Source organism: Alligator mississippiensis, chromosome 1 (assembly GCF_030867095.1).
Source record: "Alligator mississippiensis isolate rAllMis1 chromosome 1, rAllMis1, whole genome shotgun sequence".
Taxonomy (NCBI): domain Eukaryota; kingdom Metazoa; phylum Chordata; order Crocodylia; family Alligatoridae; genus Alligator; species Alligator mississippiensis.
In genome coordinates, this window is record NC_081824.1 from 302,913,528 (window position 1) to 302,930,512 (window position 16,985).

At 46.7% G+C, this 16,985-nt stretch overlaps 1 protein-coding gene across 2 annotated transcripts in view; it reads right to left on the reverse strand.

Annotated features, from left to right (window-relative positions):
- Positions 1-12,870: 12,870 nt before the first annotated feature.
- Positions 12,871-16,985, reverse strand: part of LOC102561407 (amine oxidase [flavin-containing] A) — a 63,631-nt gene continuing 59,516 nt past the window's right edge. For both annotated transcript variants that reach the window (XM_019487231.2, XM_006270298.4), the window contains exon 15: positions 12,871-14,993. In XM_019487231.2, coding sequence (XP_019342776.1) covers positions 14,847-14,993 — 147 coding nt within the window. In that variant the 3' untranslated portion in view covers positions 12,871-14,846. The remainder of the gene's footprint in view (positions 14,994-16,985) is intronic.

Sequence of the window (16,985 nt, forward strand, 5' to 3'; positions counted from 1 at the left end):
TATTCAGCCAGTAGATGGCACCAGTTATCTCAGCGTTAGACCCAGATGTACTGTGTTAAGTGTAAGAAATGTGTAGTCATGGCTGTCTGTAGCTGTGACTAGAGTATGAAGAGAAGTCCCCTTTGCTTTCTAACATCTCTCTCATTATTCAGCTGGGCAGCACTGATTTGGTTAATGTTTTTGAGTAAGACAGCCATGCTTGAAAGGAAATAGATTCCCAGGGAAGGGGATGCCCATCCAACTCCAGACTGCAGCACCTAACAATAATGAAGGTCATTGTTTCACGTTTATTACTGTGTTGAACAGGAGCCATTTTGATACCTTATATAGGAATCAGCTGGAGGCGCTGCCTATACATCAAGAAAATAAGAAACAATATGACAATAGCTAGGACAAACGTTTATTTGAAGGGAGAGCATCCTGTATTGTTTTCTCCTTGATAAAAAGAATGTGCAGCACAGATTATACATCTTCATGATTGTATCTGATCTGGAAACATGACTGTTACTCAAAAACAAGATAAAGCCATCCTTGTATAACCATTGAAATGGGAAGAGAAATTCACTTTGCATTCTAACCTCTCTCATTATTCAGCTGGACAGCACTGATTTGGCTAACCCTAAGTTGCTGATGACCTTTCCCATGACTCAGCAAAGTTCAGGAGTATCTCTCTTGAAACTGCCCATTGGTGGCCTTATGTTCTCTTATATAATAAATTACTGTTACCAATGGGGATGACATGGTAGGGGACCTCCAGATCGGTAGCCATCTGGGGGACAGTGATCACCTAATAATAGAATTCACCATAAGACATCGAGTGGGTAAGGTAAGTAGTAGGGTGAAAGTACTAGACTTTAGGAAAGCTGATTTCAATGAACTCAGGCGATTAGTCAAGGACGCACTGCAGAGTAGGAGTTTTGAAATGATGGGAGCCCAAGAAGGGTAGCTGTGCCTTAAGGAAACGATCCTTCGGGCACAAAGCAAGATGATCCCCATGCGGGGTAAAAGAGGGAAAGGGGCCAGGAGGCTTCCCTGGCTGACCAGAGAAATCCAGGGCAGCCTAAGGGCCAAAAGGGGAGCACATACATAAAAAGTGGAAACAGGGAGAGATCACCAAAGACAAATATACCTCCTCTGCTTGTGCTTGTAGGGAGGCAGTTAGACGGGCCAAAGCTACCATGGAGCTGAGGATGGCATCCCAAGTAAAGGACAACAAGAAATTGTTTTTTAGATATATTGGGAGTAAAAGGAAGGCCCAGGGAGGAATAGGACCCCTGCTAAATGGGCAGAAACAATTGGTGACAGACAGGGGGGACAAGGCTGAACTCCTCAACGAGTTCTTTGCCTCAGTGTTCCTAAGTGAGGGGCACGACAAGTCTCTCACTGGGGTTGTAGAGAGGCAGCAGCAAGGCGCCAGACTACCATGCGTAGACCGCAAGATGGTGCAGAGTCACTTGGAGGAACTGGATGGCTTTAAGTCGGCAGGCCTGGATGGGCTCCATCCGAGGGTGCTGAAGGCACTGGCCAACATCATTGCAGAGCCACTGGCGGGAATATTTGAACGCTCATGGCGCACGGGCCAAGTCCCAGAGGACTGGAAAAGGGCCAATGTGGTCCCCATTTTCAAGAAGGGGAGGAAGGAGGACCCGGGCAACTATAGGCCAGTCAGTCTCACCTCCATCCTTGGCAAAGTCTTTGAAAAAATTATCAAGGCTTACATTTGCGAGAGCCCGGCAGGACAAATTATGCTGAGGGGAAACCAGCATGGGTTTGTGGCGGGCAGATCGTGCCTGACCAATCTAGTCTCTTTCTATGACCAGGTTACGAAACACCTGAACACAGGAGGAGGGGTGGATGTCATATACTTAGACTTCAGGAAGGCCTTCGATACGGTATCCCACCCCATACTGGTGAACAAGTTAAGAGGCTGTGACGTGCATGACTGCACAGTCCGGTGGGTGGCGAATTGGCTAGAGGGTCTCACCCAGAGAGTCGTGGTGGATGGGTCAGCTTCGACCTAGAAGGGTGTGGGTAGTGGGTAGTGGGGTCCCGCAGGGTTCGGTCCTTGGACCGATACTCTTTAATGTCTTCATCAGCGACTTGGACGAGGGAGTGAAATGTACTCTGTCCAAGTTTGCAGATGACACAAAGCTATGGGGAGAAGTGGACATGCCGGAGGGCAGGGAACAGCTGCAAGCAGACCTGGACAGGTTGGACAAATGGGCAGAAAACAACAGAATGCAATTCAACAAGGAGAAATGCAAAGTGCTGCACCTAGGGAGGAAAAATGTCCAGCACACCTACTGCCTAGGAAATGACCTGCTTGGTGGCATGGAAGCAGAAAGGGATCTTGGAGTCCTAGTGGACTCCAAGATGAACATGAGCCGGCAGTGTGACGAAGCCATCAGAAAAGCCAATGGCACTTTATCGTGCATCAGCAGATGCATGACGAATAGGTCCAAGGAGGTGATACTTCCCGTCTATCGGGCGCTGGTCAGACCGCAGCTGGAGTACTGTGTGCAATTCTGGGTGCCGCAATTCAAGAGGGATGTGGATAACCTGGAGAGGGTCCAGAGAAGGGCCACTTGTATGGTTAAGGGCCTGCAGACCAAGCCCTACGAGGAGAGACTAGAGAAACTGGACCTTTTCAGCCTCCGCAAGAAAAGGTTGAGAGGTGACCTTGTGGCTGCCTATAAGTTCATCACGGGGGCACAGAAGGGAATTGATGAGTATTTATTCACCAAGGCGCCCCCGGGGGTTACAAGAAATAATGGCCACAAGCTAGCAGAGCAGATTTAGATTGGACATTAGGAAGAACTTCTTCACAGTTCGAGTGGCCAAGGTCTGGAACGGGCTCCCAAGGGAGGTGGTGCTCTCCCCTACCCTGGGGGTCTTCAAGACGAGGTTAGATAAGCATCTAGCTGGGGTCATCTGAACCCAGCACTCTTTCCTGCCTATGCAGGGGGTCGGACTCGATGATCTTTTGAGGTCCCTTCCGGCCCTAACATCTATGAATCTATGAATGCCCCTTAGTGCATATTATCCTAGCTCCTTTCCATGGGGCAGGAAAACATAAAGGAGACAAGAAACTGAAAGGGAGAAGTGCTATAAGGAGCAAAAGCTTTATTGAGGAAATGTAAAAATTAGAATCTTTATATGGTTTGGTAGAACTGGAAGACAATACAGGATCCCACACATAGTAGCTACCTAGTTGTAACAATTAAAGCAGTACAAATCATAAAGTTACCAATGCTGTATACATTTGCCCTGGCATAAAGTACTTGGGAAATTTCTACCTAACACTATGGTAAGAAGGACAGGGCCTTAGTTACAGTTACCACATTGTACCAACTTGTGAAATTGTAAAGCATTCATAGACAATGACTTTAGATTGAAGGGGTGGGAAATTGCCACTAGCATTAGCAGACTTTGCAAGAGTCTATAGTGTGGGTGGGCAAAATATGGTCTAGTGGTCAAATCCAGCCTGACAACTGATTGTATCCAGCATGCAAGCAGTCGGCCCCGAAGTCATGGGAGCTGGCCCATGTGGAGCCTGCAGCCCTGGTTGCTGTATCACTTGTGGACCTAGGTGAATGCTCCAATCCCCAGTGGGAACCTGCCAGCAGTGTCCACAGCTGATACCGGTGCCCACCTGGCATTGCTTCTAGCATGCGGGGCAGGAGCTGGTGTAAGCTGTGGACAGGGCCAGGATGTTGTGAATCAGGACATGCTGTAGCTGTAGGATGGTTTGGGGTGGGGAATGGGGAAAGAGAGATGCAGCCCTGCCCACTCCCTGCCCATGATAAGCAGTGGCAGCTGAGCAGAAGCCACTGCTGGGACTTGGTGGTAGCCCTGGCACCTCCCCCTAGCCACTGCCAGAGCCCTTCTCGCTGCAGATGCCTAGTCCCTGTGCCAGCTGACTGCCGTTGCCACCAGCGCTGCCCTGGGCCCCTGTTTTACAGACAGAAAGCAGGAATTTTTGCATAGAATGGTTACAAAACCAAAGGTAGTTGGTTCAAACCTCTCAACAGAGACGAAACAGGAAAGAAGAGAAGAAAACTGGGTAAAACTTATTCCCCCATTGAAAAATAATTCCTGATTCTCTTTTGCTGTTTCTGTTTAGCTTTATTTTTTTTCTGGTCTTCATAGAAACAAAAAATAACAACAGTAACAATATAAACACCCCAAATCCTATACATCCCACATGGCAGCTTCAGGTGCCATCTTTGGGGAGCAGGGGGTACCTAAATAGCTACTATTGCAGCTGGCAACTGGCTGTAGCACCACTAGCACTGCCAGCATGGCAGCCAGCACTGTCCTGTGTGTCCAGGACATGGGCTTCTCTTGTTAGGCCTCTGGTTTATAGACTACAAAAGAAATAAAAAAGAAAAGAAAAGAAAACTTGTCTCTGAGACTTAATGGATAGGTCATAGGCCTGGCAATCAGGAGACCTGTATGATAGTCCTGACTGCCACTGACTGCTGTATGACCCCAAGCAAGTCCTTTAGTTTCTCTCTCTGGCCTTGTCTCTACCACTTGATCTGCATAGCCAAATTAAACCATGAGCGCTCCAGGGCAGGGTAGATTCTGACTGTGCTCATAACAGTCCTAGCAAAATGAGGTCCTGATCTCTGCTGGGGACTCCAAGTGGTACTGTTATACAAACACAGACTCATAATGAGTGCCCCAACTCAACAGGCTTATTAGGGATGAATTTGACCCTTGAGAAAATGACTTGAGCAAAATGAAATAAAAAGCTATGAGACACAGCATGGAAAATGTCCCTAATGTTCAGAAAGAATAATTGGTAAAATATTTAAAGGCAAAATGTTAGTAAAATGTTAACAAGTAATTCAGTAGCTTTCTGGGTTGTATTTATTGCTCCTTAGTATTTTGGGAGAGCTAAGCTCTAGGTCTTCATCATGTGAATCATGTTAAGCTATGTAAGTGAGCTATTGCTTGCTTGCCCTCACAAGCTTTTAACTCAAATTCAAACGTAATTAAACGCGAGTCCTACAGGGTGCCAAATGCCAGCCAACCTCTGCAGTTTCAGTTGGAGTTTGATGAGCTCAAACCTCCAAGCACATGTGGTTTATTTTTGGTACGGTGTCGACACCAGGTATGTCAAAGAATAGCAAAGCCTACAAAGGAAGGCTGGCCAGGAGAAAGCATAGACCTTGGAAGCCGAGGTGTACCTGAGCACTTCTACGCCAGGCGGCAATGGTGCATGAGACAGCATTAGTGCCTGCAGCGGCTAAGCCCAGGGCTTGTGTCACAATTGTCCTTGTATATTAGCTGTGCTACTACTTGGAAGGCTTCCTGTGTCACTTTGGTTAAAAGGATTTAGGCACCTAACTAGTGGGAATTAGGCAGTTAGTTGCATTTAAGATCTGGTCCTTATTCTCTCTGTGTCTTAACTCCTCACAGTACAAAACATATCTGCTGTACCACTGTCATGAAAATAAGTATATTAAAGACCATGAGGAGCTGAGGTGCTATGAGGTTTTAGACTCTACACCATGGTGGCAGATAGATCACTTCCACTGTTAAGGCAATAAGCCAAGCCCACCCACTTTTGCTCTGCCTATGTCAACCTCAGAAATAAGACCATGAAGCCACCTTGGGGCATCCCCAACGCCATACTCCATCCCCAGGTCCGTACTCAAGACTTAGGTTTCCAGCGGTCTCAATAGCCATGGCTTGGGTTCCACCCATTAGCTGTCTTCACTAAATCATTTCTAGGGTTGGCACACACCAGGCAGGGGACACTTCTGTATGCCTCCCAGTGTGTCCTGTGGACTCCCTGAGCAGCCGGAGACTGCTGAGTGCAGCTGAGCACCTGGGCCACCTCTGGCTGTTGGGTGTGGCCAGGGCCATCCCTAGTGGGGGGAGAATTGGGCTGACCGCCCTGGGCCCCATGCTCTGGGGGCCCCCATGGAGCCAGGTGGAGCAGCACAGCAATTCTATGCTGCCGCCGGCTTCATGTCTGGCCACTTGGCACCCTTTCTCCTCTCACCGCCACCAAATCTCCTGCTGAATCCAGCTTGTTCAGCCACTTGCCACCCCCACCCTGAATCTGCTACCTGCTTCCTCATGTCCCTGCACAGGGTGATTTGCCCCAGGCCCTGGACCCTGCTCAGATTGTCTCTGGGTGTGGCCAACCATGTCCCCAGTGCCCAGCTGCCTTACTGCAGACCTCCCCTGCATCCTGCCCTGAGGCTTCCAGAGGAGCCCCAGAGCAAGTGCCCTCCTTTGCTAGCCACACTTGCCTTGGGTTCCTGGCCTGGCAGATGCCCGACTGCCTCTGCCCAAGACTGCAGACCTGGAAGCTAAGGCATGTCCTGCTCATCCCCCTGCACAATTTGCCAGAGGCTGTGGGACATCATTCATGGGCATCTAGACATGGCATGATATGGCAGTGAAGCACTGGAGCAAGTTGCCTAGAGAGGTGGTGGAATTGCCATCCTTGGATGTTTTAAAGGCTTGGCTCGACAAAGCCCTGCCTGGAATGTTGTAGTTGGGGATGGTCCTGTTTGAGCACTGGGTTGGACCAGATGACCTCCTGAGGTCCTTTCCAACCCTACTTTTCTATGATTCTACAACACAGCAGGTAGTCACCATGGGATGCAGCTTCCTGCCCTGGAGCTAGCAGCCAGCACTCCTGCGTGGGGCCACCTACCACAGCTTGTACCCAACAAGTGTCCTGGACTGGGCCACTGACTTCCATATGGCTGAGAAGACAAGGCCACCAGTTACACCATGGATGCTGGTGTGCTCTGGCACCATGTCCAGACAGTTGAGAGCTGAGTCTGGGCCTGTGCCATTAGCTGTGACTGGTGGGAGCAGATTGTTCTGGACACCTAGGATGATGAACAGAGGGTTCAAATCTTCTGCATGTGCCTGGACACCTTCATGAACATCATAAGTCCAGCTGACCCCCCCCCCCACACATTGCTCACCTGGACATCAGCATATGACCACCACTCTCTCTGAAGAAGCAGGTGGCCATCTCCATCTGGAAGCTGGCCATCCCTTACAATCACTGCTCCTTTGCCAACCAGTTTGGCCTGGGCAAGTCCATGGCTAGAGAGGCCATCTGGGAAGTATGCATGGTCATTCAGAACATCCTGACCAACTGCTTCATCTGCCTCATCAATCCAGAAGAGATGGTCACCAGTTTTCACTGCATGGGCTTTGCCAACTTTCTGGGGGCCATTGATGGCACCCACATCCTCATCCTCTGCTTGCCCCAAGTTGCCTAGGAGTCTGTCAAACACAAGGCTACTTATCCATCATCCTGCAGGGGGCTGTTGACCACTAGAGCAACTTCACCCACATCTTCTCCACTTGGGCAGGCATGCCTACATCTTTTGCAACTCTACCCTCCCCCAGATGATGGAGAATGGGTGCTACGTTCCTGGACTCCCCAGTATTGGCAACGGTTGCAACATCATTCTCCTGCCACCCCCCCATCATCAGGGACCTGGCTTACCTCCTTCTGCACTGGCTTATGAAGCCCTACCTGAGGCAGCTGGACTGCTGAAAAGAACACTTCAGCTACTGTCTGATCAGGTGCTGCATGACTCTGGAGTGTGCCTTTGGCTGCCTTAAGGTGCACTGGTGGGCTCTCAGTGCAATCAGCAATAAGCAATCAGCTTGGACTGAGTTATTTCAGGCTTCTGGACACATGTATCTTATTTGACCATTTTGAAAGGTCTAACAGGTATTAACACAATCATTCCACAGTAGAAACATATACATGCATGTATTCTTACTTGCAATGCATGTTGAAGCAGGTCAGAAGCCTCAATGTTGAGTGTTTTTCTGGGATTTTGGAAATAATTGTCTGCTTTTTTTAGTAAGAGGATGATGTGTTCTCAGACAACTGCAAGTGCACACTTGTAACTCAAACATCTCTTAAATCAATAAATTTATATTGACTGCTTCTCATCGCAACAGTGCTTAAGAACAGGGAGGCAATCTGTGATGGGCTGGGGGCAGGGCCTAGGAGGAAAGAAGCAAAAGGACATGGCTTTTGTATTCTTGTGTCTCAATCCTTCCACAACCCTGTATTGGCAACAGGATAAAAAGGGGGCCAGCTGCCATAATATCTTAGTTTGTGCTGAGTGCCAAACTGGCCCTGGCAGTCCTTGCCTAGTGAAAGCAAATCCATCAGTGCAGGGATGAAACTGTCTCAGCCTCACTAAGGGCTTAGAGCCAGCTTCAGAACAAACAATCACCTATCTTTTTGCCAGTAATGTTGTTTAGGCCTCTGGCAGACATTACGCTTAAGACATGATTAACCAGTTGCATGTTTAACTGTGCCATTAATTGCATAAGCAGGAAACCAGTTGCAAAGTTTTTACACAAAATATTTGTGTAGTAACTTGTGCAGTAACAAAATATTACACCAAATATCTGTGTTATTAACTTATGTAATAACATATTTTGTGTAATAATTTTGTGGCTGGTTCCCACTGCACCTTAAATTAAATGTGTGGCCAGGCTGATCAGCTGATTAGTGCTCCCAGCCTCAGGGGCACACCAAAGTCAAGAGCTCTGATGTGTTCCCAGTCTGGGAGCTCTGATCCGTTGACTGACTTTCTACAGATGTTGCTGGGCTGTCCCTGCACCAGCAATGTGAGGAGATTTAGATTTGATCCCCAATGCCACGATGGCACTGCCTGTCATGCACGTGTAGCACAGCACTTGGTGTGATTGTTGGGATCATGTCATGAAGTGAATGTCTGCCAGGGGCCTAACTCCCAACTAAGCATGTTTGGATTCACAAGCTAGGCGTCCACACACCTATGTCTATCGAGGGACCTCATTTTATATATTTGTTCTAACCACCTTTTGTGCATCCTGACAGAAATTAATTCAGCACAGAGCACAGCAGCCAAAGCTACTTCCATTCAAAAACACTGTTGGAAGAGGTGGCATTGGTATCAGTCACCATTATTTTTGTAATCAGTTGTTGGTTAGGGGAGTTGTCCAGGAAGTGGGATGCTTGGGTTCCAGGCCTCTTCAACCTGTGGAGATTCAAACTAACATCTCCTATCCTGCGGGGGACTGCTAGCCTGAGTGGAGGCCTCTTCCGCCGTTCTGTGGAGTTGCGCTTTAGATTGGGCCCTTAATCCTGCAAGGCACTCTGAGCTCTGGTTCAATCCATTGTGGCACTTAAGCACATGCTTAACATCAAGCAAAAAAGTAACCACATTGCTTTCAATTGGATTGGAAATCATTGGAACTATGCTATACTATACTGTATAAACTATTAGGGCTGTGCAAATCTTCAGGTGGTGATTTGGTTGGGAGGAGATTCGGCCCAATTCAGTGGCTGAATCTCCAAATTCGAATCAAATCAGGGGACCGATTTAAAGGTCCAAATCAATTCAAAGCTCTCCAAATCTTCAGAAAAGATTTGGAGAGCTTTGATGATTTGGGCAGTCCCCAGTGGCTGCAGCAGGGAGCTGCAGCCAACTCCGAGTTGGGAAGTACTAGGGGAGGGTACCGTGGTGAGGACCCCTGCCAGCTCCCCCACCATCCCTGCCCGCCCCCCCGGCCCCTCTTATGGCTGCCCCACCCACCCCAGCTCCTGGTGCTTTAAAGAAAATCTCTGGTGCTCACTGGCTGCTGCTGGGCCGGGGGGGAGGAGGGGGCATTTGCCACAAGCCCCCTCGGCCCCCCTTACTCCCCTCCCCTCCCCATAGGTGCCCTGCCTGGGCCAGCTGTGGCCCTTTAAGAAAAAAAAACCCAGAAAAAAGCCCCAGGACTTGCCACTCCTGCAGCAGCCTTGGGTCTTTGGGGGGCTTGTACAGAGCGGGGCAGTGGGGATCACCCTCCCCCCCCCCTCCAGCAGGAATGGTGAGCATGGGGCTTTCCTTGGTTTTTTTCCTTTTCTTAAAGGGCCGGAGCTGGCCTGGGAGGGGCACCCATGCCGGGGCTGCGGAAGCAAGAGGGGGGTTGGGTTGGGCTCGTGCAGAGCCCCTTATGCAGTGGGGGGCAGCAGGGATTGTCCCCCCTGCCTGGCAGCACCCGTTGAGCCATGGCTTCTTTTTTCTAAAGTGCTGGGAGCAGGGGTGGGCAGGGCAGCCATTGCCAGGGCTGGGAGAGTGGGCGGGGGATGGGCCTGGCTGACTTAGAGATTCAGCAGCAGCCGAATCTCTGAATCAGGTTCAGCCGAATAGATTCAGGACAGTGATTTGAATCAACAAATGGAATCGCTGTCTCCCGAATCGGCCGAATCCGAATCCAAATCCAAAGCAAATGCTACCTGTTTTGCACAGGCCTATAAACCACGCACTTGAAAGCTTTCCTGGATTTGGCCAGGATCTCAGCAAGAGCTCACAGGGGAGGTAGGGTGAACTAGTCAGGCTGCACAAGAAAGTCTGCATTGCCATTACTTGCCTGTGTTTATCTATACATCCTATAATAACCAGACAGCCCTAAGACTGAAGCCTTATATTTGGTCCCATCTTGCAACTTTCATGAGCACTAAGTTAATGTGTCAAAACAGCAAGGAAGGAAAATAACTGAATGTGCCTCCTGGCAAATTTAGGATGATAAAAGGCTTACAGTTGAGAGAAGGCTTTCCATTTATTTTCTAACATTATTTTAATATTGGTAATGGAAATTGCTTAATTTGAATGTTGTTAGAGGTGATAAATGCAGCCCCACTCTGTTTTAAAAATGGTTTGAGAAGGAACTTGACTGTTTAATATTTAAGCCAGAGGTTTAATGTTTTAAACAGTAAAGTTGTTCTGATTGTCAAAAAGGGCATTAAAATGGAATGGAAACGGGTTTCTAATCTCCGACAGCCATAAATGATGGCCTTTTTTCCAGCAACAGCATGGTGCCTCCAAGCTGCGGGAGATTCTGAAATGCCAAGTTTAATCAAACACTTTTATTTCAAATGCCATTTACACTTCCCACAGTAGTGAGAAGTGCTTTTCACCATGGGAAGTTTTGGAACACTGTGCTGGACAGTGTTAAATGATTTGGGGCAGATTCTGCTGAATGATACTATCACTTTAACATGAAAATAAAATGGAAAATGAATGTATTTGGAAAAGGAACAAGAAAGCAATGGAGCAGGTTCTGTGCCACTCATTAGGCACATAAGTGGACTTAAGCACCCAGATGAAATTTTATTCCTGCTTGAGTCTATGAAAAACAGTTAATAAAAGGGTGGGTGGGGTCCACTTCTTTCTGCTTTTTAGCAGCTGTCTGGATAATGGTGCCTTATAAAGTAGATGGGTTAATGGGTTTTCAGGAACTTGAATTTGGTGGAATAGAATTGTACTGTGGTACTTACTTCCACTTAGACGCCTAATAGATGAAATAGAATGTGGACCAATATGTCTAATGATAAACAGAACCAACAGCTTTTTATCCTGTTATGTTATTGGCATCTTCACCTTGCTTTGCTTCACTTCTTAAATGTGCATTAAAGTTATATATGGCTGAAAAACTCAGAAGTCACTTTCATGTCAACACATACATGAATGGTTTGTTTCCCCTAAATATACAAGAGTGTTTGAATAGGTATGGAGAATGCATGTGAGTGAGTGAAATATGCAGGTCCTGAGGAAACGTATAGGAGCTCAAGCATACTCTAAGCTAGAGGTTTTCAGCCTTTTTTTCATTTGTGGACTCCAAAAAAATTTCAAAAGGAGGTGTGGACTCCTTTGGAAATTTTGAATGGCTGAAGCACAAACCCCTTTGAATTCTAAGTGTGGGTATTCACATACTTCTGATTGATCATAGTTATCTTTCACAGGCCTCTTAGACAGTCTGTGAACCCCCAGGGGTCTGTGGACCACAGATTGAAAACCACTGCTCTGAGCTATGTCTAACTGCAAGAACCTACAAGCAGCTATTGTGGCAGTTGGGAATTGCCACTGAACACCCATGTTCTTTTCCCTAGTCCTTATTCCTGGCATGTCTTCTATATATATCAATGGCTCTGAGGCAAGATGACACAGGCCACTGCTGCACTGCTGGAGGATTCCTAATGCATGGAAGCCTGAGCTGGCCACTTTTGGAATTGTGCAAAGGAAACTCAATGAGGTGGGCTAGTTATTTGCTTGGCAAATAATGTTGGCCATTGTTTTTCCTCCTTCAAACTATGCCAAATTGAATTAAGAAAGGTTCCATTGAAAAATCTTTTTTTTTTTTTTTGTATGGAGAGACCACTGCAAACTCCTTTTGCATAAAGGGAGTTTTTAATACATTGCACCCAAGTATATTAAAAACCCAGTGTTTCCTTCTGCTAGTATGCTGTCCTCTCCACACAGTTCATTCCAAGTGTGTGCGTTTAAGTGCAAAATAAAGGAAGAAGCTGAAGATGGAAGCTTTCTAGATATTTTCATAAACAATATACTGAAAAAACTGGTGTCACCACATTATGCTTTTAAACAATATTCAAGTAGCTTGGAAGCTGCCTAGTTAGAATAGTACCTTTTCATTGGGTTTAACCATGACAGTGGTGATCAAAGGCAATTCTTCTGCTGCCAACCGGAGGTCTTTGGTGGAAAGGGTCTGATGGTAAGCTGTTCTTACGGATACTTCCTTAGCTTTCGGAGTAGGGTCCTGATCATTTGTCTACTCCAGTATTCACCTATTCAGCAAAACTCTTTCTGGGACCACACAGGTATGAATGGGTGTGTGCATGGGGAGAAAAGATGACATGCTGGATGTAGTGTTGATGGTGCTAAGTCCGATTCTTAGGACTGATTAGATGCATTTTCACCATGGTCTGTTTTTACTGTGGAATGGTACTAGAGCTTTAAAATTGTGCAAGGGGACAAAGAGACAAGTCAGTCACTTTCAGAAAATGTAAACTGATGCAAGTGAAAGAATCTGAAGAAAAGTTTACAAAATGGATCCTTTAATCAAGATTTAAGGACTCTTTAAAGGCATATTTCACTCAGGTTGAATCACAATGGAATTCCAGGACAAACATACAGTATCCACGTTCTGAACAAGAGGGATGACTAATAATGGCACATTTTGAAACATATACACTCTTTCTTCCATTCATAATAACGTGATTAGTTGATTCATATCATTCCATCCTCCTATACAAATATTTGTGGAGAACCTGGCAACATGAAACACAACCGAAGACCTGTAGAAAATTCATCAAGTTGTACACACCTAATTTATTTATCAATGGATGCATTCTTGATTCTCTTAGCTCCTCATTTACCATGAGAGAACTGCAGAAGACAGCACAGAGGTTTTTGTCTCTCCTGGTGTTAAGAGGACAAAGCCTTTTGATTTGGATTTGCCAAGAGATGCTGCTTTACATTCACATAGGGCCTACAGCTCATCTTGTTGATCACAGGATCATGGGAAAGTAGAGCTAGAAAAGACCTCATGAGGTCTAGTGCAGCTTCTTGCTCATGGCAGGATCATTCCCAATTAAACCATCCCAGCCAAATGTCTGTCCAGCTTGCTTCTGCAAATTGCCGAGAATGGACATTTCTACAGGGAATACTACTTCTCTAGGGAGCCCATTCCAATGCTTGACCACCCACATAGTCAGAAAGTTCCTCCCAATCTCCAATCTAAACCTCCTCTGCTGCCATCTGAGGCTTTTGCTCCTATTCCTGTCCTCTATGACCACAGAGAAAATTCAGTCCCTATTCTCTATAGTTGCCCTTCACGTATTTGATGACTGCAATCAAATACCCCCTCAGTTTTCTGTTCTGCAGATAAAATAACCATGACAACCATGGTTCTTTTCAGCCTTTGGTGCATTTGGCAAAAGTCTCATTGGCTTCTCTGGTGCAGGATGAGGCTTTTAATACATTTAAACTATTCTGTCTAAATTAACACACTGAAAGCTATTCCATTTTGAAAAGCAACAATATATTTGTAAGGTTCCAAGAGCAAAGAGGATACAAGTGTCTTGGGTATACGAGAGGGACAGATGCATCCAATTACTGTAATTTCCAAGGCAGTATTTGAAATCTCAAATGTATTTCCTTTTATTAAAAAAAAAAGTTTGTACAGAGTTCAAGTAAAAGGAGGGACAGCAAATTAAAGGGGGAGACAAGCGTCTGATGTTCTGAAAAAACACATTTAGTATCTACGGTAAGTCAGGTGGTCTTTCACATTACTAATTGTTTTATCAGTTTTAATAGCAAATGGCAAGGCAAGATCAAGTGCTTTTGGTACAGAAGGTAACAGAAATCCAATATATGGGAGTGTTCCAAAGCAAATGACCAAGACATTTCTGTGTTGGGCAAGATGCTTGACCATTTGTTCAGTAACATTCACGGTCATAATAAAGTTGACTTGTCTTTTTTTTTCCTGTTGCACTGAGCTGGAGGAGACTTGATTTTTAAACCCTGATGACAATTCTAAATGGAAATGGGATCTTTGTATTTTAGAGCAACAGGAATATTCCAGAACAGCCCTCTAATTTACTGAGCTGCTACAGAGAGGTGGGTTAAAAAAAGTATGGATTTATTAATGATGTGTTAAAAAAAATAAAATAGCAAATGGAGATAAATGTATTATCCAAAGGTATTTTGCAGTTTGCAGAGTCTCTTCTCTGGATTTTCCCCTAGAGACGTTAGTAAATATGCACCACTTATTACAGATTGTCAATCAAGACAAATTAATGCGGAAGGAAAATGAAAACTCCCCATCTTTCACCACAATTGTTCTATTTAGATTTACTAATCCTGCTTTAAATGGACTGTGTTAATTAAGGTACTTAGCAGACAGTCTGAAGAGAAATGTCCTTTGCCCCTTCATGTGACTTCTTTCCATATCTAACTCATACTGTGGAGGAAAAACAGCAAGTGTACAGCTTCACGTGGGTAGTTTCTTCAGTTTCGAAATAGCAGCCCCTTTTTGTAAGCAAACAGCCCAAGAGCAGCCATGGGTGTGAAAACTCCAACTAGCATCAGCAGTCCTGGTATAGATGGCAGGTTCCTCTCCCAAAAGGTAGTAGTGATTGGCAGGGCTGGGACATCCTGAGTGGGAAAAGAGTCATATTAGAGAAGAATCATTATACAGGGTCTTCATAAAGTCCTTGTGCACTTTTAAACTTTAATAACTTACATTGTGCACAAGGACTTTATGAAGACCCTGTATATTTATTATATATTATGTACCCCATTATACACATGGGAGAAGAGTCAATATATTACTCAAACTTGATCATGTCTATACTGCTTCTTTGCTGAGCTCAGGACTGATGTTCAGAAACAAACCCGGTCTCCTTGTTCCTGTGTTGTGCACACCTAAACCTGCCAACTAGGCTGAGTAAATATCTCGACTGTACTCAGTTTTGCTCTCAGGCTCTCCTGAGGTGTCAATGCTGCTGGATTGTTGGATCTGGGCATGAACGGAGCTGGAATGTGTGGGAGGGGCTCACTTCTCGGTGGGATTTCCTGTGGGCTTGGCAGGGATGCAGTATAGACCTGGCCTTTTTTTCTTTTATGGTTAGAATCCTACAGCCCTTTTTCTCTTGTAACATGGGGTTACACAGTATGCAAAAGGCTGCAAAAGGCTGAGGAACTGGGGATAACCAGTTGTGGAAGGATGGAGGGAATGCAGTCTGGAATTCTGTAGGACTTGGTTCATTTCTTGGCTTTTTCATGACTTCCAGAATGAGTTCAGGTTGTGAAATCATTCTCCCTGGATGCATCTACATGTTCACTAATGTGCAGTAGTTCTGCACATTTAGTTTAGTACTTCCTTAATGAAATAGTAGCTAAATGAGCAGAAATTAGAGTTACTGCACAGTAGTGCTGGCACATTTTTTTTTGTGACAGTTGCTGCACAGTAGCCTAATAACACTGCGCAGTAGCTTATTAGCACGATTTCTGACCAGCCTGCTACTGCACAGTTTTACTAGGATACCGCGCAGTAAACATCTCGTGCAGATGTGTCCAAGGCTCTATGTTTTATTTCTCAGTCTACCCAAGAAGGATGACAGTACTTCACAGGAGAGTTATAAAGATGAATGTGTTCACAACGTTTGGTCATAGAAGTTCACTGATATATTGGTTGCATATCATATTGGCACCAATAACAGGAAAAGTAACATTATCAGCAATCAGCTTTTTTTGGCCGATAATGTCATTGATAAATGCTGTGTGCATGCACGCAGCCACAGCATGCACATGGCCAGGAATGTAGCCTGGCAGCTTGGAGATTAGTGTCCTGCCCATAGGTCTGTGAGGGGGAAGGGGCATTGCGGGGGCAGATAGAGGCCCCCACGGTGAGGGAGGGAGTGGGGCAGGGGCAGGCAATGCCCAGCCAGGGTGGTGATTGTGACCTCAGGGCCAAGAGTGGGATGGATCTGAGGGGCAGCTCATCCGGGGGCACTGTGCAGCGTGCACGGCAGCGGTGGTGGCCCTGGAAGGAGTGGCCATGGGGTGGGGCTATGGGGAATTTTGGGGTGGCCATAGACCCCCAAGGCTCCCTGCAGTGCCACCCCTGCTTGGGGCATGAGGGCTCCTGAGGGAAAGGCAGCAGGGGTGGTGCTAGTGAGGGTTTAGGAAACTATGGCCACCCCAAAATTCCTCGTAACCCCCCACATAGTAATCCCTCCCAGGGCCATTGCCACCATGTGCAGCTGAGCCCAACCCACTCCTGCCTGCCCTGAGTGCAGCCCCAGTCCAGACACTGAGCTAGGAAGAAGCTGGTGCAGCCCATGGCCCCGAGCCCACAGTGGGCAGCCCACCCTTGCCCCACGCACAAATCCTGGGGGGGCACATGCCCCCCATGCCTCCCTCAGGGGTGCACACAGCAGTGGGGAGTCACCCCCGATGCCTCCTGGATGAACCGCTCATGGGTCCATCCCACTCCTGGCCCCAGGGTCACATTCGCTGCCTTGGCTGGGCAGCAGCTGCCCGTGCCCCACTCCCTCCCTCACTGTGGAGCCCTCAATCTTCCCCCTCTCACACCCCTTCCCCACCCCCACAGACTTATCAGCAGACTTAGCTGCTCTCCAAGCT